The sequence below is a fragment of the Oncorhynchus mykiss genome, chromosome 13 (genome assembly GCF_057628025.1).
Source record: "Oncorhynchus mykiss isolate SJ-2025 chromosome 13, ASM5762802v1, whole genome shotgun sequence".
Taxonomy (NCBI): domain Eukaryota; kingdom Metazoa; phylum Chordata; class Actinopteri; order Salmoniformes; family Salmonidae; genus Oncorhynchus; species Oncorhynchus mykiss.
In genome coordinates, this window is record NC_143034.1 from 17,051,060 (window position 1) to 17,065,891 (window position 14,832).

At 48.3% G+C, this 14,832-nt stretch overlaps 1 protein-coding gene across 20 annotated transcripts in view; it reads right to left on the reverse strand.

The window, feature by feature from the left end:
• The window catches only part of pla2g6 (phospholipase A2, group VI (cytosolic, calcium-independent)), a 33,782-nt gene extending 18,968 nt beyond the window's left edge, over nucleotides 1-14,814 (reverse strand). For 8 of the 20 annotated variants that reach the window (XR_016485704.1, XR_016485703.1, XR_016485698.1 and 5 more), the window contains exons 1-6: nucleotides 14,376-14,802; nucleotides 12,943-13,166; nucleotides 9,456-9,668; nucleotides 8,814-8,994; nucleotides 6,009-6,196; nucleotides 5,283-5,379 (exon numbers count right to left, since the gene is read on the reverse strand). Coding sequence is in view for 12 of the 20 variants with exons in the window: in XM_090195430.1 (XP_090051556.1) it covers nucleotides 5,283-5,379; nucleotides 6,009-6,196; nucleotides 8,814-8,994; nucleotides 9,456-9,668; nucleotides 12,943-13,157 (894 nt within the window). In the remaining 8 variants the exon portion in view is untranslated. Of the gene's footprint in view, nucleotides 1-5,282; nucleotides 5,380-6,008; nucleotides 6,197-8,813; nucleotides 8,995-9,455; nucleotides 9,669-11,540; nucleotides 11,598-12,942; nucleotides 13,332-13,582; nucleotides 13,615-14,375 lie in introns of those variants that run through there. The other 12 variants (XR_016485701.1, XR_016485699.1, XM_090195426.1 and 9 more) reach the window with 6 other exon arrangements.
• Nucleotides 14,815-14,832: the final 18 nt, after the last annotated feature.

Sequence of the window (14,832 nt, forward strand, 5' to 3'; positions counted from 1 at the left end):
AGTCTTCCCCTCTACCTCTACAGTCTTGTCATTGTAAAGTCTTCCCCTCTACCTCTACAGTCTTGTCATTGTAAAGTGTTCCCCTCTACCTCTACAGTCTTGTCATTGTAAAGTGTTCCCCTCTACAGTCTTGTCATTGTAAAGTCTTCCCCTCTACCTCTGCAGTCTTGTCATTGTAAAGTCTTCCCCTCTACAGTCTTGTCATTGTAAAGTGTTCCCCTCTACCTCTACAGTTTTGTCATTGTAAAGTCTTCCCCTCTACAGTCTTGTCATTGTAAAGTGTTCCCCTCTACAGTCTTGTCATTGTAAAGTCTTCCCCTCTACCTCTACAGTCTTGTCATTGTAAAGTGTTCCCCTCTACGGTCTACAGTCTTGTCATTGTAAAGTGTTCCCCTCTGCAGTCTTGTCATTGTAAAGTGTTCCCCTCTACAGTCTTGTCATTGTAAAGTGTTCCCCTCTACAGTCTTGTCATTGTAAAGTGTTCCCCTCTACAGTCTTGTCATTGTAAAGTGTTCCCCTCTACAGTCTTGTCATTGTAAAGTGTTCCCCTCTACAGTCTTGTCATTGTAAAGTGTTCCCCTCTACAGTCTTGTCATTGTAAAGTGTTCCCCTCTACAGTCTTGTCATTGTAAAGTGTTCCCCTCTACCTCTACAGTCTTGTCATTGTAAAGTGTTCCCCTCTACAGTCTTGTCATTGTAAAGTGTTCCCCTCTACAGTCTTGTCATTGTAAAGTGTTCCCCTCTACAGTCTTGTCATTGTAAAGTGTTCCCCTCTACCTCTACAGTCTTGTCATTGTAAAGTGTTCCCCTCTACCTCTACAGTCTTGTCATTGTAAAGTCTTCCCCTCTACCTCTACAGTCTTGTCATTGTAAAGTGTTCCCCTCTACAGTCTTGTCATTGTAAAGTGTTCCCCTCTACAGTCTTGTCATTGTAAAGTCTTCCCCTCTACCTCTACAGTCTTGTCATTGTAAAGTGTTCCCCTCTACCTCTGCAGTCTTGTCATTGTAAAGTGTTCCCCTCTACCTCTACAGTCTTGTCATTGTAAAGTGTTCCCCTCTACCTCTACAGTCTTGTCATTGTAAAGTGTTCCCCTCTACCTCTACAGTCTTGTCATTGTAAAGTGTTCCCCTCTACCTCTACAGTCTTGTTATTGTAAAGTGTTCCCCTCTACCTCTACAGTCTTGTCATTGTAAAGTGTTCCCCTCTACCTCTACAGTCTTGTCATTGTAAAGTGTTCCCCTCTACCTCTACAGTCTTGTTATTGTAAAGTGTTCCCCTCTACCTCTACAGTCTTGTCATTGTAAAGTGTTCCCCTCTACCTCTACAGTCTTGTCATTGTAAAGTGTTCCCCTCTACCTCTACAGTCTTGTCATTGTAAAGTGTTCCCCTCTACAGTCTTGTCATTGTAAAGTGTTCCCCTCTACAGTCTTGTCATTGTAAAGTGTTCCCCTCTACAGTCTTGTCATTGTAAAGTGTTCCCCTCTACAGTCTTGTCATTGTAAAGTATTCCCCTCTACCTCTGCAGTCTTGTCATTGTAAAGTGTTCCCCTCTACCTCTACAGTCTTGTCATTGTAAAGTGTTCCCCTCTACCTCTGCAGTCTTGTCATTGTAAAGTGTTCCCATCTACCTCTGCAGTCTTGTCATTGTAAAGTGTTCCTCTCCACCTCTGCAGTCTTGTCATTGTAAAGTGTTCCCCTCTACCTCTACAGTCTTGTCATTGTAAAGTGTTCCCCTCTACCTCTACAGTCTTGTCATTGTACAATGTTCCCCTCTACCTCTACAGTCTTGTCATTGTAAAGTGTTCCCCTCTACAGTCTTGTCATTGTACAGTGTTCCCCTCTACCTCTACAGTCTTGTCATTGTAAAGTGTTCCCCTCTACCTCTACAGTCTTGTCATTGTAAAGTATTCCCCTCTACGGTCTACAGTCTTGTCATTGTAAAGTGTTCCCCTCTGCAGTCTTGTCATTGTAAAGTGTTCCCCTCTACAGTCTTGTCATTGTAAAGTGTTCCCCTCTACAGTCTTGTCATTGTAAAGTGTTCCCCTCTACCTCTGCAGTCTTGTCATTGTAAAGTGTTCCTCTCCACCTCTGCAGTCTTGTCATTGTAAAGTGTTCCCCTCTACCTCTGCAGTCTTGTCATTGTAAAGTGTTCCCCTCTGCAGTCTTGTCATTGTAAAGTGTTCCCCTCTACCTCTACAGTCTTGTCATTGTAAAGTGTTCCCCTCTACCTCTACAGTCTTGTCATTGTACAGTGTTCCCCTCTACCTCTACAGTCTTGTCATTGTAAAGTGTTCCCCTCTACCTCTACAGTCTTGTCATTGTGAAGTGTTCCCCTCTACCTCTGCAGTCTTGTCATTGTAAAGTGTTCCCCTCTACAGTCTTGTCATTGTAAAGTGTTCCCCTCTACCTCTACAGTCTTGTCATTGTAAAGTGTTCCCTTCTACCTCTACAGTCTTGTCATTGTAAAGTGTTCCCCTCTACCTCTGCAGTCTTGTCATTGTAAAGTGTTCCCCTCTGCAGTCTTGTCATTGTAAAGTGTTCCCATCTACCTCTGTAGTCTTGTCATTGTAAAGTGTTCCCCTCTACCTCTACAGTCTTGTCATTCTAAAGTGTTCCCCTCTACCTCTACAGTCTTGTCATTGTAAAGTATTCCCCTCTACCTCTGCAGTCTTGTCATTGTAAAGTGTTCCCCTCTACAGTCTTGTCATTGTAAAGTGTTCCCCTCTACCTCTGCAGTCTTGTCATTGTAAAGTGTTCCCCTCTACCTCTGCAGTCTTGTCATTGTAAAGTGTTCCCCTCTACCTCTGCAGTCTTGTCATTGTAAAGTGTTCCCCTCTACCTCTGCAGTCTTGTCATTGTAAAGTGTTCCCCTCTACAGTCTTGTCATTGTAAAGTGTTCCCCTCTGCAGTCTTGTCATTGTAAAGTGTTCCCCTCTACAGTCTTGTCATTGTAAAGTGTTCCCCTCTACCTCTGCAGTCTTGTCATTGTAAAGTCTTCCCCTCTACAGTCTTGTCATTGTAAAGTGTTCCCCTCTACAGTCTTGTCATTGTAAAGTGTTCCCCTCTACCTCTACAGTCTTGTCATTGTAAAGTGTTCCCCTCTACCTCTACAGTCTTGTCATTGTAAAGTGTTCCCCTCTACAGTCTTGTCATTGTAAAGTGTTCCCCTCTACAGTCTTGTCATTGTAAAGTGTTCCCCTCTACCTCTACAGTCTTGTCATTGTAAAGTGTTCCCCTCTACCTCTACAGTCTTGTCATTGTAAAGTGTTCCCCTCTACAGTCTTGTCATTGTAAAGTGTTCCCCTCTACAGTCTTGTCATTGTAAAGTGTTCCCCTCTACCTCTACAGTCTTGTCATTGTAAAGTGTTCCCCTCTACCTCTACAGTCTTGTCATTGTAAAGTGTTCCCCTCTACAGTCTTGTCATTGTAAAGTGTTCCCCTCTACAGTCTTGTCATTGTAAAGTGTTCCCCTCTACCTCTACAGTCTTGTCATTGTAAAGTGTTCCCCTCTACCTCTGCAGTCTTGTCATTGTAAAGTCTTCCCCTCTACCTCTACAGTCTTGTCATTGTAAAGTCTTCCCCTCTACCTCTACAGTCTTGTCATTGTAAAGTGTTCCCCTCTACCTCTACAGTCTTGTCATTGTAAAGTGTTCCCCTCTACAGTCTTGTCATTGTAAAGTCTTCCCCTCTACCTCTGCAGTCTTGTCATTGTAAAGTCTTCCCCTCTACAGTCTTGTCATTGTAAAGTGTTCCCCTCTACCTCTACAGTTTTGTCATTGTAAAGTCTTCCCCTCTACAGTCTTGTCATTGTAAAGTGTTCCCCTCTACAGTCTTGTCATTGTAAAGTCTTCCCCTCTACCTCTACAGTCTTGTCATTGTAAAGTGTTCCCCTCTACGGTCTACAGTCTTGTCATTGTAAAGTGTTCCCCTCTGCAGTCTTGTCATTGTAAAGTGTTCCCCTCTACAGTCTTGTCATTGTAAAGTGTTCCCCTCTACAGTCTTGTCATTGTAAAGTGTTCCCCTCTACAGTCTTGTCATTGTAAAGTGTTCCCCTCTACAGTCTTGTCATTGTAAAGTGTTCCCCTCTACAGTCTTGTCATTGTAAAGTGTTCCCCTCTACAGTCTTGTCATTGTAAAGTGTTCCCCTCTACAGTCTTGTCATTGTAAAGTGTTCCCCTCTACCTCTACAGTCTTGTCATTGTAAAGTGTTCCCCTCTACAGTCTTGTCATTGTAAAGTGTTCCCCTCTACAGTCTTGTCATTGTAAAGTGTTCCCCTCTACAGTCTTGTCATTGTAAAGTGTTCCCCTCTACCTCTACAGTCTTGTCATTGTAAAGTGTTCCCCTCTACCTCTACAGTCTTGTCATTGTAAAGTCTTCCCCTCTACCTCTACAGTCTTGTCATTGTAAAGTCTTCCCCTCTACCTCTACAGTCTTGTCATTGTAAAGTGTTCCCCTCTACCTCTGCAGTCTTGTCATTGTAAAGTGTTCCCCTCTACCTCTACAGTCTTGTCATTGTAAAGTGTTCCCCTCTACCTCTACAGTCTTGTCATTGTAAAGTGTTCCCCTCTACCTCTACAGTCTTGTCATTGTAAAGTGTTCCCCTCTACCTCTACAGTCTTGTCATTGTAAAGTGTTCCCCTCTACCTCTACAGTCTTGTTATTGTAAAGTGTTCCCCTCTACCTCTACAGTCTTGTCATTGTAAAGTGTTCCCCTCTACCTCTACAGTCTTGTCATTGTAAAGTATTCCCCTCTACCTCTGCAGTCTTGTCATTGTAAAGTGTTCCCCTCTACCTCTACAGTCTTGTCATTGTAAAGTGTTCCCCTCTACCTCTGCAGTCTTGTCATTGTAAAGTGTTCCCCTCTACCTCTACAGTCTTGTCATTGTAAAGTGTTCCCCTCTACCTCTGCAGTCTTGTCATTGTAAAGTGTTCCCCTCTACCTCTACAGTCTTGTCATTGTAAATTGTTCCCCTCTACCTCTGCAGTCTTGTCATTGTAAAGTGTTCCCCTCTACAGTCTTGTCATTGTAAAGTCTTCCCCTCTACAGTCTTGTCATTGTAAAGTGTTCCCCTCTACAGTCTTGTCATTGTAAAGTGTTCCCCTCTACAGTCTTGTCATTGTAAAGTGTTCCCCTCTACCTCTGCAGTCTTGTCATTGTAAAGTGTTCCCCTCTACCTCTACAGTCTTGTCATTGTAAAGTGTTCCCCTCTACAGTCTTGTCATTGTAAAGTCTTCCCCTCTACCTCTACAGTCTTGTCATTGTAAAGTCTTCCCCTCTACCTCTGCAGTCTTGCACCAGTGTAGGGGGGTTCCTCCATAGACGGCATCTTCTACCTGTAGCTGACCTGGGTCTGCATCCAGGACAGCCTCAGCACAACTAGAGGGAGAGAGGGGGGAGAGGGAGAGAGGGGGGAGAGGGAGAGAGGGGGGAGGGAGAGAGAGAGAGAGGGCAGGAGAGGGCAGGAGAGGAGGGAGAGGGCAGGAGAGGAGGGAGAGGGCAGGAGAGGAGGGAGAGGGCAGGAGAGGAGGAAAAGAGGAGGAAGAGAGCGGAGAGGAGGGAGAGAGCGGAAGGGAGCGCGAGAGGAGGAAGGGAGCGGGAGAGGAGGAAGGGAGCGGGAGAGGAGGAAGGGAGCGGGAGAGGAGGAAGGGAGCGGGAGAGGAGGAAGGGAGCGGAGGAAGGGAGCGGGAGAGGAGGAAGGGAGCAGGAGAGGAGGAAGGGAGCGAGAGAGGAGGAAGAGAGCGAGAGAGGAGGAAGAGAGCGAGAGAGGAGGGGTAGAAAGAAGAGAGAGAGAATTGTAAACAATGTAGTGGAATCTTGTTTGACCTATCCAGCGCCTTCACATCTGCAAACACTGTGGGGAAAACAGTAGCTAGGGGGTAGATTTGGGATGGGGCAATCTCCGCTCACCACTCTACCACCAATAAGTGTTCTCCATTCTCCCTTAGCTAATGAAAGAGCCAATCAACATTCATCACCATTCCCTCTTTGCCAATCAGTGCCCTCACCTCTTCTCACTGTACTTCATGGCGGCGTGGATTGGGTAGCCACTGCTCCCGATGATGTCACAGCGGGCTCCTCCCCCCAGGAGTGCGTTCACGGCCTCTACCCTCCCAAGGCGACAAGAAACATGGAGGGGCGTCTCCCCCGCCCCGTTCAGCTCATTCACCCCCGCACACATCCTACTGCACAGCGCCTAGAGGAGGGAGAGAGACCAAAAGCAGACACATTTTAATAGGGACCTTGCTGTAATTTCGACATTTTAATTGCAATGTATACGTTTCTGATGAAGGCCATCAATACATGTTTTTAACTTGAAAAAGTGAATAAACATTGCATGTTTAACTGCGAGTGAGATCGTGACTATTCCCTCCCAAATGTGTATTGAAACCCCAGGCTGAAGCCCCAGGCTGAAACCCCAGGCTCAAACCCCAGGCTCAAACCCCAGGCTGAAGCCCCAGGCTGAAGCCCCAGGCTGAAACCCCAGGCTGAAGCCCCAGGCTCAAACCCCAGGCTGAAACCCCAGGCTGAAACCCCAGGCTGAAACCCCAGGCTGAAGCCCCAGGCTGAAGCCCCAGGCTGAAACCCCAGGCTGAAGCCCCAGGCTCAAACCCCAGGCTGAAACCCCAGGCTGAAACCCCAGGCTGAAGCCCCAGGCTGAAGCCCCAGGCTGAAGCCCCAGGCTGAAACCCCAGGCTGAAGCCCCAGGCTGAAGCCCCAGGCTGAAACCCCAGGCTCAAACCCCAGGCTGAAACCCCAGGCTGAAACCCCAGGCTGAAACCCCAGGCTGAAACCCCAGGCTGAAACCCCAGGCTGAAACCCCAGGCTGAAACCCCAGGCTGAAGCCCCAGGCTGAAACCCCAGGCTGAAACCCCAGGCTGAAACCCCAGGCTCAAACCCCAGGCTGAAACCCCAGGCTGAAACCCCAGGCTGAAACCCCAGGCTGAAACCCCAGGCTGAAGCCCCAGGCTGAAACCCCAGGCTCAAACCCCAGGCTGAAACCCCAGGCTGAAACCCCAGGCTGAAACCCCAGGCTGAAACCCCAGGCTGAAACCCCAGGCTGAAACCCCAGGCTGAAACCCCAGGCTCAAACCCCAGGCTGAAACCCCAGGCTGAAGCCCCAGGCTGAAACCCCAGGCTCAAACCCCAGGCTGAAACCCCAGGCTGAAACCCCAGGCTGAAACCCCAGGCTGAAGCCCCAGGCTGAAACCCCAGGCTGAAACCCCAGGCTGAAACCCCAGGCTCAAACCCCATTTAAAAGAAAGAAGGAAGGAATAGCAGAAGTACTGCAGCAGTCTTGTGGCTAAACTGAATGCAGGGAACAGACAGCGTTGTGTCCTAACAGCTATAGAGAGGTGACCCAGAGTCCTCAGTCTGACCTGTATAACAGCAGCCGGGTCCTGTCCCTGTCCTGACAGTTCTGGGCCCCGGCCGCAGCAGAGTATCTGGGACACACGGATCGGAGACACTGAGCTCTAATACTTCAACACGTACACTGCAAAGCAGGGTTGCATTCAATGGCAATCAAACAGAAGAAGAAAACAGGCCAAAACAGGCAGGGACCTAGCTGAATCTGTCCAACGAGAAACTCTCTTTTGCTTCAGTGTGGACTAATGAGTACTGGACTAAAAGAACTAGCACAGCCCTGCCTTGCCTTGCCTTCGCAGTAGTGTCAATGTCCCCTTTCTGAGACTGGATACCTGTGACTGGCACAACCCCCCGCTGCCTGGTTGATGTTAGCCTGCCATTAACCTGGCGTAGCAGGCATGAGACAAACGCCTGAGCGGAGTTCACACATTTTCAGTAGAAAAAGGAAGCTAGGTTGAAAATAGCTGTATCCCTGGAAACCGGAAAATCGGGTTGTTGGCAACTCCACTCAGGCCAGCCTGTCCTATTCCCATGTAATGCAGCGTCTATGACTGTCATATTGGTATAGGTACAAACTGGAACTTGTTACAGTGCATGGGACCTCTTTGTACACACACACACTTGAGTCCTGTTTGACAGCACAGTGCATGGGCGTCTTACTGAGTATACCAAACATTAGGAACACCTTCCTAATATTGAGTTGCCCACCCCCATTGACACAAACCAGTGTGCCTGGTAACTAACATACCCAGTTAAATATTTTGTCTGCCCATTCATCCTCTGAATGACACACACACACACACACACACAACCCATGTCTCAACTGTCTCAAGGCTTCAACATTCTTCTTTAACCCGTCTCCTCCCCTTCATCTTTAACCCGTCTCCTCCCCTTCATCTTTAACCCGTCTCCTCCCCTTCATCTTTAACCCGTCTCCTCCCCTTCATCTTTAACCCGTCTCCTCCCCTTCATCTTTAACCTGTCTCCTCCCCTTCATCTACACTGATTGAAGTGGGTTTAACAAGTGACATCAACGAGGGATCATAGACTGACCAGGTGAAAGCTATGTCATGGAAAGAGCAGGTGTTCTTAATGTTTTGGATACTCACTGTGGACGTGTTTAACTAGTAAACAAACAACAATTTCACCAACTGGGGACATTTTGTTAGTCCCCACGAGGTCAAATGCTAATCTAGGGTGTTTAGGGTTAAGGTTAGAATAAGTGTTAGAATTACGTTAAGGGTTAAGGTTAGGGTAAGAGTACGGGTTAGGGTTAAGGTTAGGGGAAGAGTACGGGTTAGGGTTAAGGTTAGGGTAAGAGTACGGGTTAGGGTAAGAGTACGGGTTAGGGTTACATTGGATTTTAAATGGGACTGAATTGTGTGTCCCCACAAGATTAGCTGTACACAACTCTCTGTGTGTGTGTGTGTGTGTGTGTGTCACACCTGTATAATAGTAGCAGAGTCCTGCTTGGCGGCACAATGCATTGGCGTCTCCCCGTTCTTGTCTTTGACGTCGGTGCGAGCCTGGCACTCCTCCAGCAGCTCTCTGACACACGCCACTTCCCCCCGCTCACACGCCAGGTGTAATGGGGTCTGACCAGCACCGTCCCTGGCGTTGATCTGGCTGGAGAGGGTGAGGAGTGTGAAGCATCAGTATGATTAGGGAGAGAGGAGAGGGTGAGGAGTGTGAAGCATCAGTATGATTAGGGAGAGAGCCACAATATTGGTTAACCCAGAACTAAAGTCTCATGTAAATTGGTCAGCTGCTCCATTAAGTTCTGGGTCCATACATGTTAAGAGATGGAAAAACGTGTGTGTGTCTCTCTCTCTCTCTCTCTCTCGAAATGCTAAACACCTGTTAAATCATAATTTGTCCAAATAACCAGTGACGAAAACACCAGACTTACTGCTGCAAGTTATCTCACCATCACATTCCTTCCTGACAGATTCTACAGTAGCAGTTCTGTTGACGCAGATCTGTCCGAGGGATTACTCACGCCCTATTGCTTTACAGCAACTCTTTGGTAATAACATGCTTATAACCACTCCTTTTTACATGCTTATAGCCACACTTTACAACCTCACCTCTGGACGTGGTTGTGCTTCAGGCATTCCCTCAGGCCCGTATCCACGGCGATGTGGGCTGAGCTCCAGTCAGCGTGACTACGGAGGCAGTCTACTATTGGCTGGACTGCCTCTGGCTTGGGGAGGGGGAGGGTCTCGTAGAAGGGACGAAGCTTGAGGGCGTACTGGGGGAACCAGTTCATGGCATCCTCCTCGGAGTTGACCTGAAACAACCTAGGAGACAGGAAGTGGGGATGTCAACCAAAGATCAGCTGACCCCTGACCAAAGATTGTTCATTATACTGGCAAGATAGAAGATTAAAAATGGAAATATATGTCCTCAAAGATGGAATGCAGGCGTGAGGAGGCGAGATCAGGTGGGACCATTCTAGCCAATGAGAAGGCAGATACGCATGTAAACAACAGGAGATTGAGATAGATAGAGGACTCATCTTTGTATCAGTGACATTATAGCATCTGTGACAGACTCAATGGTGTTGCCCAGGCTATCGCCATTTTAAAGCAGACAATTTTCTTCTTCATTGGCTGATTGCTCCGAACTGATAGGAATCCCCACCCAGTTGACTACTTAAAAATGGTGGAAGCCCTCAATGGCAATGTCCATGTTAAAACGGGGTATATCCATGATGAGTCCTCTATGACAACAGACACAACTCCGACAGTTGTTTTTTTTCAACGTTGCCGAAATGCCACGTGCGTCCACTTATATTAGCGCAGTCCTAACAACCTAACCCTTAGGAAAGATCTAGTCGATCAAATAAGCTTCAGGTAGCAATTTAGCATATTAGACACTCTCTCATTGAGCTCCATTCAAACATTCCTCACTTCGTGGGCTTATTTTTCATGGACAGATTTTGGGCGGAGTAAAAAGTCTTGTTTCACCTCTTCCTCTCTGCATTCAGATGTTCTACTCTTCTTCCCAAAGTTTCATGATTCACTCACCCTCGGCAAGCCTACGGACTGGGAAATGACCTATAGTGAGTGATTCACTCACCCTCGGAAAGCCTACGGACTGGGAAATGACCTATAGTGAGTGATTCACTCACCCTCGGCAAGCCTACGGACTGGGAAATGACCTATAGTGAGTGATTCACTCACCCTCGGCAAGCCTACGGACTGGGAAATGACATATAGTGAGTGATTCACTCACCCTCGGCAAGCCTACGGACTGGGAAATGACATATAGTGAGTGATTCACTCACCCTCGGCAAGCCTACGGACTGGGAAATGACCTATAGTGAGTGATTCACTCACCCTCGGCAAGCCTACGGACTGGGAAATGACCTATAGTGAGTGATTCACTCACCCTCGGCAAGCCTACGGACTGGGAAATGACATATAGTGAGTGATTCACTCACCCTCGGCAAGCCTACGGACTGGGAAATGACATATAGTGAGTGATTCACTCACCCTCGGAAAGCCTACGGACTGGGAAATGACCTATAGTGAGTGATTCACTCACCCTCGGCAAGCCTACGGACTGGGAAATGACCTATAGTGAGTGATTCACTCACCCTCGGAAAGCCTACGGACTGGGAAATTACCTATAGTGAGTGATTCACTCACCCTCGGAAAGCCTACGGACTGGGAAATGACATATAGTGAGTGATTCACTCACCCTCGGCAAGCCTACGGACTGGGAAATGACATATAGTGAGTGATTCACTCACCCTCGGAAAGCCTACGGACTGGGAAATGACATATAGTGAGTGATTCACTCACCCTCGGCAAGCCTACGGACTGGGAAATGAAATATAGTGAGTGAGTGCACCCTTTGCTGGGAAGGAGGAGTAGGAAATCGGAAGTAGGAAATGATTTGTGGAAAGATATACAGCTATGGACAAGTGCAAAAGTTGCTACAGGTCTCGACGTGGCTGCCCTGGATTTAGCAGGTGCTATGGACAGAAAGTGTACTTAGAGAGACTACTTTCTGGAGGACAACGCCACGCTGACTCATCTCTTAAAGAGATGGTTGGGGCTAAGGCTTAAAAAAAGGTCTGCAGCGATGTTGAATGGGCGTAAACAAAGAGGGGCTCTAGTCAGGCCTCTCCACCTCCATCACACTCTCTCTGCCCCCCAACCCACCTCAAGGCGACTGTGGGCGTAAACAAAGAGGGGCTCTAGTCAGGCCTCTCCACCTCCATCACACTCTCTCTGCCCCCCAACCCACCTCAAGGCGACTGTGGGCGTAAACAAAGAGGGGCTCTAGTCAGGTCTCTCCACCTCCATCACACTCTCTCTGCCCCCCAACCCACCTCAAGGCGACTGTGGGCGTAAACAAAGAGGGGCTCTAGTCAGGTCTCTCCACCTCCATCACACTCTCTCTGCCCCCCAACCCACCTCAAGGCGACTGTGGGCGTAAACAAAGAGGGGCTCTAGTCAGGTCTCTCCACCTCCATCACACTCTCTCTGCCCCCCAACCCACCTCAAGGCGACTGTGGGCGTAAACAAAGAGGGGCTCTAGTCAGGTCTCTCCACCTCCATCACACTCTCTCTGCCCCCCAACCCACCTCAAGGCGACTGTGGGCGTAAACAAAGAGGGGCTCTAGTCAGGCCTCTCCACCTCCATCACACTCTCTCTGCCCCCCAACCCACCTCAAGGCGACTGTGGGCGTAAACAAAGAGGGGCTCTAGTCAGGCCTCTCCACCTCCATCCTCCTCTCCCTCCATCACACTCTCCTCCTGTCCTCTCCCATCCCACTCTCTCTGCCCCCCAACCCACCTCAAGGCGACTGTGGGCGTAAACAAAGAGGGGCTCTAGTCAGGCCTCTCTACCTCCATCCTCCTCTCCCTCCATCACACTCTCCTCCTGTCCTCTCCCATCCCACTCTCTCTGCCCCCCAACCCACCTCAAGGCGACTGTGGGCGTAAACAAAGAGGGGCTCTAGTCAGGCCTCTCTACCTCCATCCTCCTCCTCTCCCTCCATCACACTCTCCTCCGGTCCTCTCCCATCCCACTCTCTCTGCCCCCCAACCCACCTCAAGGCGACTGTGGGCGTAAACAAAGAGGGGCTCTAGTCAGGCCTCTCCACCTCCATCCTCCTCTCCCTCCATCACACTCTCCTCCTGTCCTCTCCCATCCCACTCTCTCTGCCCCCCAACCCACCTCAAGGCGACTGTGGGCGTAAACAAAGAGGGGCTCTAGTCAGGCCTCTCCACCTCCATCCTCCTCTCCCTCCATCACACTCTCCTCCTGTCCTCTCCCATCCCACTCTCTCTGCCCCCCAACCCACCTCAAGGCGACTGTGGGCGTAAACAAAGAGGGGCTCTAGTCAGGCCTCTCCACCTCCATCCTCCTCTCCCTCCATCACACTCTCCTCCTGTCCTCTCCCATCCCACTCTCTCTGCCCCCCAACCCACCTCAAGGCGACTGTGGGCGTAAACAAAGAGGGGCTCTAGTCAGGCATCTCCACCTCCATCCTCCTCTCCCTCCATCACACTCTCCTCCTGTCCTCTCCCATCCCACTCTCTCTGCCCCCCAACCCACCTCAAGGCGACTGTGGGCGTATCAGGGCACTTGAGCAGGCAGTCCCAACTCTGACAAGGGGTGTTCTTGTACAGCACCATACGTCCCTCCTCCTTCAGCTTGACTTTCCCCCCTCCGCTGTAGTCTGACAGTGGTACTTCCCTGACGCGGTAGGGGTTGGAGAAGAGGTTGGAGACGGCGGACACAGTCTCCATGACTCCCCTTAGAAACTGCATGGTGGTGGCCTGGGTACAGAGAGGAGAGAGAAAGGAAGGAACAGGCTCTGTCTCATTTCATTCTTCCACAATACCTCACATTCTCTGTTTGCCTCCTTCTCAAAACCCATTGGAGTAGAAGGTTTGAGGGGAGGGTCCTTGGATCTCCTCCTCCAATACAGTTGAGAGTTAGGCCTAGGCGAGGAGATAGGATGCAAGGATGCAAGGAATCAAGCAAGGACAGATAAGGGATGCAGACAGGGATGGAAATCAGCAAGACGTATTGTGTGATTCCTCACGAAAATAGAGACCAATTCTTCTATGGATTACATTTTGTGAAAATCCCCAAAATCATGGTCTGTCTTGGTTCTAGTTTTGAGAGGAATCACTCCTACTGCAAACAGTCAAGATATGAATCTGTGTACAAAGGTCAAAATTATGTTTACCTGATCTGGTATCTTGAGTAGTTCTCTCTGGTCTATGAACAACAACAGTGATGCAATCAGACTTGGGTTCAAATACTATTTGAAATCTTTCAAATACTTTGAGCATTCACTTCAGCGTGTCTGTAATGCCAACCCCAAATGGGTGGGTTTTACACATCTGGGACTATTCTGTTGGTTCCATTTCACCAGACAAGCTCAATTGAACACAGGTAAATGAATCAAAATGTATTTAAAATAGTATTTGAACCCAGCCCAGCATTTGGTCCCCACCCACTCCCTTGTGAGACAACCATGTCCCAACTGCATAGCTAAGCAGCATTATGTGCTTTGCTTGACTAAAGACAGAGGGGAGGGGAGGGGAGGGGAGGGGAGGGGAGGGGAGGGGACTGACAATCAAAAACTGAAAGCAAAAGTTATTTCAAAACTGCCACAGCTTGTAGAGTCAATGTGGAATTGCTTTGCCTTTAGTCTGTTTCCATTGCAAATCTCTTGAATGATAAGGCATTGTCTGGCTCCTTATTCAACGTGAACAAGCGGTGCCATTCATGCAATTCACGAGTCCTGCCAGTTAAAGCGTATGACTCTCTCAGTCCAGTCTCTGAATCAATTTGGCACACATTACATAGCTAGCTTCGCTTAGCGACCGATACAGTCAAGGGCAGAATCGCGAAAGAGAACTGACACTGAATGAATATTCTTTCAATCGGAAACAAACGCATTTATGCTAACTTTCATTGTACTCTTATCTACGATAATCGGTTTAGTTTAGGAAGGAGCTGATCATAAACCTTACCTGATTACTGCGACTCCTCTCCACCAGTGACTGACGACTTTTGATAGAACATCAACAACCAGCTGGCGTTCAACCAACCTTGCTGCAAAGCTTGATTGATGTGAGCTACACCAATCAGTGAACACGCATTGGAAGGCGTTGCCTACACCAATTTTAGAAAACCAATAAATTAGAGGGGACACAGCGCACAGACTGAATGTGTGTCGGACGGAGCGGCCTACTACAGGCTTTTTCATTCACACTCTAAATGGTTAATTAGAGGATTTAGAGAGAAAATCTGACCCTGGATCTGCGTCACAGATTGTAACAGTTTTTTTGGTAGACATAACAGAATAGAATATTCTAGTTTATTGTTCTCCAGGTACATTTTCTGCACTTCTCAAATCGAGTTTTATTAGTGACATGTTTCAAAAACAACAGATGTAGACTAACGGTTAAATGGTTACTTATGGAACCG